General features: G+C 49.6%; 1 protein-coding gene across 1 annotated transcript in view; it reads left to right on the top strand.

The window, feature by feature from the left end:
* Positions 1 to 318: 318 nt before the first annotated feature.
* The window catches only part of LOC119973247 (diphosphoinositol polyphosphate phosphohydrolase 3-beta-like), a 90,136-nt gene continuing 76,391 nt past the window's right edge, over positions 319 to 14,063 (top strand). Inside the window, exon 1 of the mRNA XM_038810967.1 lies at positions 319 to 646. Within this exon, the coding sequence (XP_038666895.1) occupies positions 548 to 646 (99 nt within the window). The 5' untranslated portion in view covers positions 319 to 547. The remainder of the gene's footprint in view (positions 647 to 14,063) is intronic.

Here is a 14,063-nt window from a genome sequence, read left to right as displayed (position 1 = left end):
AGGGGAGTGAGGAGTAGTGGATTTTGAGGGGTGTGGTGAGTGAGGAGTTTGAGGGGAGTTGTGGAGTTTGAGGGGAGTGGGGAGTTTGTGGGCAGTGAGGAGTAGTGGATTTTGAGGAGTGTGGTGAGTGAGGAGTTTGAGGGGAGTGAGAAATTTGTGGGCAGTGAGGTGTCTGAGGAACGGGGGGGAGGGGGAGGAACGGGGGGGAGGGGGAGGAACGGGGGGGGAGGGGAGGAATGGGGGGAGGGGAGGAATGGGGGGAGGGGAGGAATGGGGGGAGGGGAAGAACTCCATTTCCCAGAGGGCGCCGCGCATGCGCCCTCCGGCCCCGGCGTACAAGATGGCGGCAGCGTGCGGACTTAATGCGGCTCCATTTAAATAGGAGAAGCCGGCGGAGCAGCAGAGGAGGGTGCGAGAGAGTGTATGGAAAGCACTGATCGCCTCTGCTGAGAAATATATTAGTTATATATATTTTATCGGGCCAGTTTTTCTCTCCCCCGTCCCCGCGCGGATTGTTGGCGGCGGTGGCCCGCCCGCCCTGAGCCAGATGATGAAGATTAAGCACAACCAGACACGCACCTACGATGGCGAGGGCTACAAGAAGCGGGCGGCGTGTCTCTGCTTCAAGAGCGAATGTGAGGAGGAGGTGAGCGTTTCCCGCTTTGTTGAGTCGCCTCACCGGCTGTTTGGGGTGGGGGTGGACCCCGTCCGCCACTCATCTCCACCCCCCTTCACTCTGAGCCGTTCGGTGGTTCCCCCTTCAACCGACCCCCTCCTGTTTACCCCCTCCATTTCCCCACCTCTCCCTTCCCTCTCCTTCCTCCTCCTCTCCTCTCCCTTCCTCTTCCCCAGCCACTATCGAATTCCGCCTGGTAACCAGCCATTTGCTTAAAGAGCGTCTTTAATACAAAGTACAGAAGCCAAACCGTTCTCCTCTGGCCTGCCTCTGAGCTCTCGCTCTTTTCTCACACTAGTTACAAGCAATTTAAGTTCGACTTGGGTCTTTAGTCTTCAGCAGCATCTTTTCTCTCCCCCCACACCCGTTCACCACTGAATGGTACTTTTCGATGCCTCTCTCTCCTCTCCTCCCCTGCCCTATTCTGGCAGCCTGTTGCCCTCTGAACAATGGGTTCCTGCTGATAGATAGATCCGCTAGTCACTGGCGCTGAGGATTCTCTTGTTGTAAATTGACTACGTCTGGTTAAATGGTTCATAGAACATCCAGAGACTAGTCGGTTATTCATGTGTGAAAAGATCTACAGGTTTGGGGGGGGGGGGGGGGGGGGGGGGGGGGGGGGGGATAGTGCACTCGTTATTTTTTAGTAAATTTCTTTTGGGAAGCAGCATTCGAGCGACGTTGCTGTCTTGTATGGCATCCGACGTGTACCGTCTCTATAAGCTCTCCAAGTGGCTGCCATCGATAATGTTGGTTTGTCAGAAAGCATCGGCGACAGTAACGTGTGTGAAGCTATTGTTATTAGAATAGACAAGTTGATTCTCTTAACTGCGTCATTTAAAGGGAACTGCCACGGTCAGGTTATTTCACCGCAGGTGCTTCTTGGATAGTGGGGTGGGAGCAAGGGACAAATAATAATTTTTCGTCGTCCGCACGCCCATGAAAGAAGTATGATGGAAAATGATACCAAAGGAGACTTGTCAGTTTGTGTGTCTCTGATCTTTGAGACACCTAGAGAATGAGAAATCTTCTCCATGTGGAGACTGGTACTTGCCTATTAATCAAGATTTTGCGCCATTGGATTCCAGTCTGAGCTGGTACCAAGTCTTTAACTTGGCTGGGAGTGCTGGACTTGGACTTCAGAAGCTAGGTGACTGATTTCCCCATTGATGTCAGCAGATTAAATCTGTCTTGAGGTCGACATTTGGGGAACGTGACAGTTTGTGAAGTATATCTATGTGAACTTGACTTGGAAATACTCATACATGGCATTTCTTGCGTTCTGTGCATGTGGTCATGTTTTCTAAACAATTATGGTTCATGTTATTGGTGGCTGGCTGTTAATTGAAGCTTATTGAGCGCATGATCTAAGTAATCACTTTGCCTTATTTTTGAATGTCAAAAGGCAGTAACTGAGCAGATGGGGCAAGTATGCCTGATTGAATTGCAAGCAGTGATTCTAGATTTGTTGTCGCTCACTTTTGAGTGCACGAGTTCATGTTAAAGCATCATTGGTAAGTTACACAATGACCCTTGTGGTTGGCTTATTTATCTTGGCAGGGGTTTGGGTGGGATCTGGCTCCCATATGGTTTTGAGGTGTTGTGCCTAAAGTCAATATGTCAACTTCAAAACCGTTGGTTACATATTTCCCCTGGAGGTGCATATATGTTGGAGACTGAGCTAGAGAGGTGCCTGCAAACATGTGAGCAGTTGGACTCTGAAGAATTGCTGGAAAGAGTCACTGCTGTTTTACATGAATGGCAGCACATGTATTTTATGCATGGGTGTTCGAGGAGTACAAAGTGTATTCTGTTTAGTAAAACTGTCTTCCGTCAGTTGACCTCCATTGCCATCAGGTTAGTTTAATCATGTAAAATTATGAAGTTTCAGTGTTTCCTCTGTAATAGTAAAATATTTGGGATGTGTTCCTTGGGCATTTTATAAAATGGTGTATAAACCTTTTTTTAGGTGTGATTAACCGAGGAAAGTTTCTGAAGAATTTTTTTTTTTTTTGTAATACTGAAGCTGGAGATATGGAAATGTGGATTAAATAATAAACAGATTCATGTAAAACACTGCTTTTAAAAAATATTTTATTAAGGTATTTGAAAAATTTTATGACATTAACATAAACAATGACATCAACATGGTAAAATAACCCCCCCCCCCCCCCCCCAGCCCAACCTTCACGCACCTCAACCATACAACAACAATCTGTCCATCCCCCCCCACTTTGGAATTCTGCATCTGCTGACATTTTAATTTTCCCCGAGAAAGTCTTGAAACTGCTACCATCTCCGGGAGAACCCTAACATTGACCCTCTTAAGGCAAACTTTATTTTCTCGAGACTGAGAAACCCAGCCATGTCACTACACTCGGGGGCTTCGAATCCCCCCACATTAACGACATCTGTCTCCGGTCTACCAGGGAGGCAAAGTAAGAAGTCCTACAACACCAGGTTAAAGTCCAACAGGTTTGATTCAAACACGAGCTTTCGGAGCGCAGCTCCTTCCTCGGGTGAATGGCGAGGTATGTTCCAGAAACATTTATATAGACAAAGTCAGAGATGCTGGACAACTTTGTCTATATAAATGTTTCTGGAACATACCTCGCCATTCACCTGAGGAAGGAGCTGCGCTCCAAAAGCTCGTGTTTGAATTTAACCTGGTGTTGTAAGACTTCTTACTGTGCTCACCCCAGTCCAACGCCGGCATCTCCACATCAGGGAGGCAAAGGCCAAGACGTCGGCCTCTTTCGCCCCCTGAACTCCCGGAGCTTCTGACACTCCGAAGATTGCTACCTCCGGACCTGGCACCACCTGTGTTTTTAGTACCGTGGACATTGCCTTAGCAAATCCCTGCCAAGACCCTCTCCAAGCTTCAGGCATGTCCAAAACTTGTGGACATAAGTTGCTGGGCTTCCTGCGCACTATGCCCTCGCACACCTATCTTCACCTGCAGAACTTACTCATCCTAGCCGCTATCATGTGTGCCTGGTGGACTCAGGCTAAGCCTGGCGCATGATGAGGTATTAACCCTGCTTAGGGCATCCGCCCATAGACCTGCTTCTATCTCTCCTCCTAGCTCGTCCTCCCACTTGCCCGTAAACCCCTCCACCGGAGTTTCCTCTGCCTCCGAAAGCTCCTGGTAAATATCCGATACCTTCCCCTCTCCCACCCAGGTACTGGAAACTACTCTATCCTGTATCCCCTGTGGTGGCAGCAGCGGGAAGGCCGGCACATGTTTTCTCAGGAAGTTTCGCACCTGCAAATACCTAAAACCATTCCCTACTGGCAATTTAAATTAATCCTCCGAAGCTTTCAATCTGGGGAAGCTCCCGTCTATAAATAGATCCCCCATCCTTTTAATTCTGCCCTCTGCCAACTCTGGAACCCGCTATCTAGCCTACCCGGTACAAACCTATGGTTATTATAAATCGGGGTCCAAATCTATGCTCCCTCCACTCTCTCTTGTATCTCCTCCATTTGCCCCCCCCCCCCCCCCCCCCCAATCTGCGCTCCAGCAGCACTTTCTTCACTCGCGGGGTTTTACTCGCCCAAACTAATCTTATTCACCCGCTTGAAAAAAGCTTTAGTGATGAAGATGGGGAGGCACTGAAAGGCGAACAGACACCTGGGGAGGACTGTCATTTTCACGGTCTGTTCCTCCCCATCGGTGATAGCGGGAGCATGTCCCATCTCTTGTAAGTCCCCTTCTATTTGGTCTACCAATCAGGATAGGTTTAACTTGTGCAGTACATCCCATTCCCGGGCCATCTGGATTTCCAGATATCGAAAGCTCTTCCCTACCATTCTAAGCGGCAGCTCCCCCAGTCTCTTCCCCTGTCCTCTTGCCCAGATTGCAAACATCTCGCTTTCTCTCCCCCCGAACCAACTCTTTCCAGTTCCTAGAGGCTCTTAACACCATGGCCAATGGCTCTATGGCCAGAGCAAACAGTAATGGGGAGAGGGGGCACCCTTGCCTCGTCCCTTGGTGTAGTTCAAAATACCCCGACCTCAGCCGGTTCGTACGTGCAAGCGCTACTGGTGCCTGATAGAGCAACCGTGCCGAGTCAATAAAGCCCTCACCAAACCTTCCCAGTGCCTCCCACAGGTAATTCTACTCCACCCAATCAAAAGCCTTCTTCAGAATTATAAATGTTTTCAGTAGTGAATGTAAACCTAATATGCTTCTGGTAAAAGGTGTTTTAAGTCTCATGGATGTTAAAAGGAAAGCTTAAAGGATTACTTAGTGTTGTATTCTTTGGGGGTTGTATTTGAATTAATGGTTGCTAAGATGTTCGCTATGTTTTTAAAAAGGTTAACTTGAGTTAATAGAATAACATTGTTTTGCTTTAAAAAAAAAAAAAAAAACTTTTCCATTTCTGCTGTACCACACCTGTATAGTGGGCCTTGTGATCCCCATACCACAATCTATTAAAAGTGGTGGGTCTGGTGAACTCCATGATATACTTTGGGGTTCTCTAAACCCTGGCCATAACAAATTGGGGGCTCGAGGGGGATAAAAGTCTATCTATTGGATTGGCTTAGTGAACGTAAAGACAGTGAGGGGTGAGCATATTGTGGGTGCTTTTTCAGCTGTCGTATTTTAGTTTAAGTACGTAGCGTGTTGTGGACAATGGCTCTTTCAGAGGCTCTGAAGTTTTTGGGGGTGGAGATGGTCACACGCAGTACCTTACGGACAGAGACTGAAAGATTTAGATTTGGCAAAAACATTGCAGTTAACATTACCTGACAAAATGCGAAGATGAGGTAATTATGGCAGTGGCTAAGCATTTAAAGTTGCCTGAGATAGTTTGACTCATTAGAAATGGCAAAGATCCAGTTGCAGATTAAACAACTTGAACATGAGAAAGAATGAAAGCAGCTTAAGACGAAAGAGAGGAAAAAGAAAAGGAGCGAGAAGAAAGAAAACAAAGCTGGTAAGTAGGGCTAGTGAAGTGTTTGCATCACTATCCGAGGAGGTATCTGGGACGTATGAGGAGGTGAAAAAAATCCATATTTGGTGCATATGAACTAGTGCCTGAAGCCTACAGACAGGTTTTGAAAGTTAAGGAAATAACCTGGTCAAACATACATGGAGTTTGAAAGTCTCAAACAGGGTAATTTTGATAGGTGGAGAGGGGCTTTGAAAATAGACCAAACGTATGAAGCTCTTGAGAAATTATACTTTTGGGAGGAGTTTAAAAATTCACTTCCTGATGTAGTGAGAACTCGTGTGGAAGAACAAAGGGTTAAAGCTGCGAGGTTAGCAGCAGAAATGGCAGATGGCTATGAATTAGTTCATAAATCAAAGCTTGGTTTCCGACATCAGTTTCAGCCTGAGGGATAGAAACTGGGGACATGAGAAATACTCGTGTGGTAAAGGTGATCTGATGGGAGATAATAAGGAGAGTACCTCAGCTGAAAAAAGAAATCCAGGCACTTCCGGTGGCGGCGATGTTCGAGTGAGCCGCACATTCGGCAGGCTCTCACTCCGGCGGGGCTTTGGAGCCGATTCCCCGCGATAGCGGGACCACGGGGGCGGCAAAAAGGCTGCCGCGAAAAAGCTGGAGAGCGGGCTGCAGCTGATGGAATCGTGGAAGGCCAGCAGGTAGGGGAAGAGAGAGAGAGACGGAGGCAAGGAGCAGAGGAAACTGACCTGAAACTGACAAGATGGCGGACCCACGGAACTTCCTTGCTCCAGGAGAAGAAAAAAAGTTTTGGAGTCGCTGAAGCAGGACAACTTGGACCCACTTCAGATGCCCAGAAGGTAAAATTTAAGAAGCTGGGCGAAGGAGGGTGGCAGCGAAAGTGCGAGGAGTGGGCTGCGGCACATGGAACAGCGGGAGTCCAGAAGGCAGAAGAAGAAAGAGAAAAAGGGACACCTGGGACCTAAGATGGCGGACACACGGACCCCGGACTCAGCATTCCAGCAGGCGCTGGATAACATGCTCCAGGTAATGAAGTCCAGTTTTGAAGCGGGACAGCTTGGACCCAATCCAGAAAGCGGTGGATCAGCTGAACCAGAGGCTGGATGCGCAGGATGTTAAAGTTAAGGAGCTGGGAGAGGCGGTGGAGGAGCAGGCGGATGCGCAGACGGTTGCAGCGCTAGAAGTGGACGGCCTGAAAGAGCGGCAGAGAAGACTGCTGGAGAGAGTGGAGGAGCTGGAGAATAGAGCCCGCAGGAACAACCTGAGGATGGTCGGCCTCCCGGAGGGGGCTGAGGGAGCTGATGCCGCAGCGTTTGTAGCAGACCTGCTGATGGGCCGAAGCCTTGCCGCGACCGGCGGAGCTGGAAGGGGCGCACAGTGCAGGCAGGGGCGGCCGGGCGGACCCCCCGCCCGATGGTGATTAGGTTCCACAGGTTCGTGGACAAGGAGCGGGTGCTGCGGTGGGCAAGAGTGCCAGGGGCAGCACGTGGAATAACAATGTTATCCGCATTTACCAGGACCTAAGCCAAGAGGTGGCTCGGCGGCGAGCAGCCTTTAAGAATATCAAGGAGGAGCTGTTCAAGAAGCACGTGAAGTTTGGTCTGCTGTTCCCAGCTCGCCTATGGGTCACGCACCAGGGTCAACACCACTACTTCTCCGAGCCCGAGGAAGCGATGGATTTTGTGAGGGACCAGGGGCTGGTCCCGAAAGGAGGGCCTGAGGATTACCGTGGGAAGGTACGCCGAATGGGCCTGGACTGCCGCTCAACGGTTTGCTGGGCCAAGTGGAACATTTGGGACTCTTTCCTTTGTTCATGGACATTGGTTTGGGGGGTTAACCCCTTTTTTTTCTGTTGTCTCTCTTTTCTTCTTATGGGGGGGGATTTTTTTTGTTCTTTTTCCTCTTTTGTTTTGTTCTGATTTTTCCTGTTTGGGCTGATTTGTACTTTTTAGTGCAGCTTGCGGAAGACACTGGAGCCGGCTTGCCCCAGTGGGTTGGCGAGGGGGATGGGGCGCCAGGGAGTGGGGAGGAGGACGGGGAAACAATGGGAATGAGACTGGGGGGGGGGGGGGGTTGTTCTGCTGACATGGGAGGGACTTGAAATAGGCACTGGAGAGGGGGTGGAGGCAGCCAAAGGGCGGGCCAGGAATGGCGTGACGCACTGGCTGGGGGCTGGCCTGAGAGAGGCTATGGCTGACCGGCGGGGTGGGTTGTGCCCCCCGACCAGGCTGATCACCTGGAACGTCAAGGGACTGAATGGGCCGGTTAAGAGGGCGCGGGCTCTGAGGGCGGACGTAATTATGTTGCAGGAGACACATCTGAAAGTGTCTGACCAGACCAGGCTAAGGAAGGGCTGGATTAGCCAGGTCTTCCACTCTGACTTGGACTCAAGTCCAGAAGGGTGGCAATCATGATCAACAAGCTCGTGCAATTTGAGGCAGAGGGCATATCTGCAGACAGGGGGGGCAGATACCTGATGGTACGGGGCAGACTGGAGGGGAGAAGAGTGGTGCTGGTGAATATATATGCCCTGAACTGGGATGACGTGGACTTCATTAAAAGAGTGATGGGGAAGATCCCGGACCTGGATTCTCGCAGGCTAATAATGGGAGGGGACTTTAACATGGTCCTTGACCCGACTTTGGATCGGTCGTGTCCCAGAACGGGTAGACTCTCAGCAATGGCAAGGGAGCTGAAAGGGTTTATGGAGAAAATGGGGGCAGTGGACCCCTGGAGAGAGAGACAGCCAACAGGAAGGGGCTACTCGTTTTACTCGCACGTCCATAAAGTATATTCTAGGATAGATTTCTTTGTACTAAGCAGGGACTGTAGGGGGAGGGTAAAGAACACGGAATATTCGGCAATTACTATCTCAGACCATGCCCCGCATTGGGTGGACCTGCAGATCGGGGGAGCGAGCTACCAACGCCCGCAATGGAGGTTAGACGTGTGACTGCTGTCGGAGGAGGGGATCTGCGAGAGGCTTTGGAGATGTATGCAAAATTACCTGTAGGTGAATGACACGGGGGAGGTCTCAGCGGCGACCCTGTGGGAGGCGCTAAAGGCAGTAGTGCGGGGGGAGCTGATTTCAATTGGGGCCCACAGAGCCAAGGCAGACCGGGCAGAGATGGCTAGATTGGTCAGGGAAATGGGTCGGATAGATGAAGAGCACGCGGAGTCCCTGGGGGAGGTTTTACTCGGGGAGAGGCAGAGACTACAGGCGGAACTGGGGGCACTATCCACGAGTAGGGCCGTGGAACAGCTTAGGAAGACGAGAGGAGTGGTGTACGAGCATGGGGAAAAGGCTAGCAGACTGTTAGCGCATCAACTCAGGAGGAGGGAGGCAGCCAGGGAAATAGGTAGAGTGAGGGACAAGGGGGGTCGCAAAGTGGAGGACCCGGCAGAATTGAATAGGGTATTCCGGGACTTCTATCGTAAGCTGTATACTTCGGAGCCGCCGGAAGAACCGGAGGGGATGAAAAGGTTTCTGGACGGGTTAACCTTCCCAACAGTAGGTGGTGGGGGGGGGGGGCGCGAGTGGAAGAGCTGGGGGCCGCGAGTGGAAGAGCTGGGGGCCCCGATCAGAGTAGAGGCGGTATTGGGGGGCCGAAAGGCCATGCAGTCGGGGAAGTCCCCGGGGCCGGATGGATACCCAGTAGAGTTCTATAGGAAGTTCTCTGAGCTGGTGGGCCCGGTCTTGGCGAGGGTTTTCAATGAGGCAAGGGACAGAGGGACCCTGCCGCCGACAATGTCACAAGCCACTATATCACTGATATTGAAGCGGGGTAAAGACCCGGAGGCGTGCGGGTCCTACAGGCCAATCTCTCTGATTAATGTAGATGCAAAGGTACTGGCGGTAAGAATGGAGGACTGCGTACCAGAGGTGATTGGGGAGGATCAAACTGGGTTTGTGAAAGGTAGGCAGTTGGCGGCCAACCTGAGAAGATTACTTAATGTGATAATGATGCCCCCGGTGGGTAGGGAGGTGGAGGTAGTGGTGGCGATGGACGCCGAGAAGGCCTTTGACCGGGTGGAGTGGGACTATCTATGGGAGGTGCTCGGACGGTTTGGGTTCAGGGAGGGATTGGTGGATTGGATCAAATTATTATATCGGGCCCCGAGGGCCAGCGTCAGGACCAACAGAAAAGTGTCGGAGTACTTTAGGTTGTACCAAGGGACCAGACAGGGCTGCCCGCTCTCCCCGCTGCTGTTTGCGCTGGCCATAGAGCCACTGGCGATTGCCCTGAGAGCCGCAGAGGGATGGTGAGGGGCGGGGTTGAACATAGGGTCTCTCTTTATGCAGACGACCTGCTCCTATACGTGTCGGACCCAGTGGCCGGGATGGGAAGTATGCTGGGAATGCTGAGGAAGTTCGGCCAGTTCTCGGGATACAAATTAAACCCGGTCAAGAGTGAAATGTTTGTGGGCCAGGAGAACAGATTGAGAGGGCTACCGTTTAGGCTGGTTGAGGAAAATTTCCGGTATTTGGGAATCCAGGTGGCACGAGACTGGGGCAGGCTGCATAAGTTAAATTTGGCCAGGGTGGTGGAGCAAATGAAGGGAGAGTTTCGGAGATGGGATGCACTCTCGCTGGCAGGGAGGGTGCAGACTGTAAAGATGACAATCCTCCCTCGATTTTTGTTTATTTTTCAGTGCCTCCCGATCTTTATCCCACAGTCCTTCTTCAAAAGAGTTAACTGGATGATCATGAGCTTTGTCTGGGCGGGAAAATCCCCGCGGGTGAAGAAGGCGATGTTGGAGAGGAACCGCAGCGAGGGAGGGCTGGCTTTGCCGAGTCTGATTAATTATTACTGGGCGGCCAACATCGCTATGATAAGGAAGTGGATGGTGGGTACGGGGTCTATTTGGAAGCGGGTGGAGGCAGCTTCGAGCCGGGGCTCCAGCTTGGCAGCCCTGGTCACGGCTCCTCTACCGCTGCCGCCAGCCAAGTACACCACCAGCCCGGTAGTGGTGGCGACCCTGCGGATATGGGGCCAGTGGAGGAGGCATGTAAAGGAGATGGGGGCGTCTGTCTGGACGCCAATCTGCAACAACCATCGGTTTGCCCCCGGGAGTATGGATGGGGGGTTCCGAGTATGGCGGGCGGGGGCGGGAAGGGTGGGTGATATGTTCCTGGAAGGGAGCTTTGTGAGTTTGAGGAGCAATTTGGGTTGGTAAGGGGAAATGACTTTAGATACCTACAGTTGCGGGACTTTGTTCGTAGACAGGTCCCATCTTTCCCACGCCTCCCGCCAATGGGGATCCTAGACAGAATAGTCTCTAGGGGGGAAGAAGGGGAGGGTAGAGTCTCGGGTATTTATAAGGTGCTCATGAGGGAGGAAGGGTCCCAGACAGAGGAACTGAAACTTAAATGGGAGGAGGAGCTAGGCGGGGAAATGGAGGATGGGCTGTGGGCAGAGGCCCTGAGTAGGGTAAATTCGACCGCGACATGTGCTAGGCTCGGGCTGATTCAATTTAAGGTCGTTCACCGGGCCCATATGACGGTGGCTCGGATGAGCAAATTCTTTGGGATAGAGGACAAATGCGCTAGGTGCGCGGGAGGACCAGCGAACCACGTTCACATGTTTTGGGCATGCCCTGAGCTGAGGGGGTACTGGGAGGGTTTTGCGGGGGTCATGTCCCGGGTGCTAAAAACAAGGGTGGTGATGAGTCCAGGGGTGGCAATATATGGGGTTTCGGAAGACCCGGGGGTCCAGGGGGAGAAAGAGGCCGATGTTTTGGCCTTTGCTTCCCTGTTAGCCCGGCAACAAATACTATTGGCGTGGAGGGACTCAAAGCCCCCGAAGACTGAGTGGTGGCTTGCGGACATGTCGAGTTTCCTGGGTATGGAAAAAATTAAGTTCGCCTTGAGGGGATCTGTGCAGGGGTTCGCCCGGAGGTGGCAACCATTTATTGACTACTTTGCGGGAGAGTGAGCGTCAGGAGGGGGTGGGGTGGGGGAGGGGAGGGGGGGGGGGGGTAGAGTAGGAGGGAAAATATGGCGGGGAGTACCGGTGGGAGAGGAGTGGGCTTGTGCAATATGTTACGATGGAAGTATTGAAAGTACGTGGATGTTTGCACATTTTTGCCTTTTTTGCTTTCTTTCTGATGTCTAACTGTTTATAAAGCCAAAAACTACCTCAATAAAATTGTTTATTTAAAAAAAAAAAAATCCAGGAGGGTGGAAAAGAAATGAAAAGTTTCAAATGTTTTCACTGTAATAAACTAGGCCATGTAAAGTCACAGTGGTGGTTGAATAAAAGCACTGGGAAGGCTGATGTGGTAAAACAGGATAAGACAGTAGGGTTTGTTAAAGTGGCAAAGGAAAGCCCAAGTGAAGCGAAGGAGGTGCAAAAGATTGTACAATCTGAGGCACTCAAGATGATCAGAGGATTAGATAGGATGGACAGTGAGAGCCTTTTTCCTCGGATGGTGATGGCTAGCACGAGGGGGACATACTTTAAATTGAGGGGAGATAGAAATGGGACAGATGTGAGATGTAGGTTCTTTACTCGAGTATTATGGGCGTGGAATGCCCTGCCTGCAACAGTAGTGGACTCGCCAACATTAAGGGCATTTAAATGGTCATTGGATAAACATATGGATGATAAGGGAATAGTGTAGATGGGCTTTAGATTGGTTTCACAGGTCGGCGCAACATCGAGGGCCGAAGGGCCTATACTGCGCTGTAATGTTCTATGTTCTAAGAGGTGATTGATAAAAAGGTGCCAGATCTCTTGAAAGAATTTACTTGTGGGTAAAATTTACTCGTGTATCAGGAAGAGCAGGTAAAGAAGTCACCATTTTTTTGAGATACGGGAGCGAGCCAATCTTTAATGGTAAGAGATGAGGAGGTATGTAGTTTGGGAAGAATGTTGCCAGATAAGTTGGTAATATGTCTAATTCGGAGTGAGAATAGCAATGTTCCATTGTATAAGGTAAGGTTGGAAAGTCTGGTGAAGTGGTTGTAGGAGTAATAGAGAAACTATCTTGTCCAGGAATAGAGTTTATCTTGAGTAATGATATACCTGGATCACAGGTGGGAATGATGTCGACTGCGGTGGATCAGTCAGTGGAAAATCAGACAACTGAAGGACTAATATCCTGGGATTTTTCTGGATTGTGTAGTGATTATCAGAAACGATTTTTGATCAGATGGTTGAACAAGAACAGGTGGAGGATGAGGCGGATATTTTAGTTCGGGAAAATTGGCGGAGTTACAACAGAAAGATGTATCAGAAAGCATACATGGAAGAGGAATCTGAGTGTATACCAGAGTGTTATTACTGTAAAAGTGATTTCTTGATGAGAAAATGGAGACCTGTACGTATGCATGCGGATGAAAAGTGGGCAGAAGTTCATCAAGTAGTATTACCGGTAGGGTATAGAAAGGAGGTGTTGTGAGTAGCACACGAGGTACCAGTGGGACGTTTTTGGGAATAAGGAAAACTCTAGCTAAAATACAAAAACATTTTTATTGGCCTGAACTACATGTCACACGTGATAGGGAAACCTCAAGCAGCGATTAAAACCAGTGCCCTTAATACCCATTCCAGCATTTGAGGAACCTTTTACAAGGGTCTTAATTGATTATGTAGGACTGCTTCCTAAAACAAAATCAATATCTTTTGACTATAACGGATGTGTCTACTAGGTTTCCAGAGGCCATTCCAGTACGTAATATTACAGCTGAAAAGTTGTGGAGGAGTTGATTAATTTTTTTTAACTAGATGTGGACTACCCACAATCGGATCAAGGATCAAATTTTACCTCCAGGTTATTCAAAGACGTTATGAATAGTTTAGGAATAAAGCAATTTAAATCAACTGTGTACCATCCCGAATCGCAGGGAGCATTAGAAAGGTGGCATCAGACAAGACAATGTTGAGGGCTTATGGTCAAGATTAGCCAGAGGATTGGGGTAAAGGAATTCCATTCGTACTGTTTGCAATTAGGGATGCACCTAATGAATCAACCAAATTTAGTCCTTTTGAACTAATTTTTGGTCATGAGGCAAGAGGACCACTTAAATTGATTAAGGAAAAATTGGTGAGTGAGAAATCAGAAATTACATTATTGGATTACGTGTCAAATTTAGGGAACGATTAAATAAAGCGGGTGAATTGGCTAGACAACATTTGAAAGTTGCACAAAATGTGATGAAACGGGTCGTGGACAAGAAATCCAAAGTTTGTAGTTTTGCCAGTTGAGATAAAAGTTTTTAGTTTTGTTACTAGTGGTAGGTGAGCCTTTAAAATCTAGATTTTGTGGACCTTATCATAAATTAAGTGAGGTGAATTATGTGGTTTAAAAACGCCAGATAGAAGGAAAACTCACCGTGTGTGTCATGTGAATATGCTTAAAAGGTACTTTGAAAGGGAAGGAGAGAAAAAGGAGGAGGTTTTAATGATTCGAACTCGGTGAAGAACCAAATCCAGATGACTGAATGTGAC

The sequence above is a fragment of the Scyliorhinus canicula genome, chromosome 11, assembly GCF_902713615.1.
Source record: "Scyliorhinus canicula chromosome 11, sScyCan1.1, whole genome shotgun sequence".
Taxonomy (NCBI): Eukaryota; Metazoa; Chordata; class Chondrichthyes; order Carcharhiniformes; family Scyliorhinidae; genus Scyliorhinus; species Scyliorhinus canicula.
Note: the sequence above shows the minus strand (reverse complement) of the source record. Positions and strands in the feature narration are given on the sequence as shown.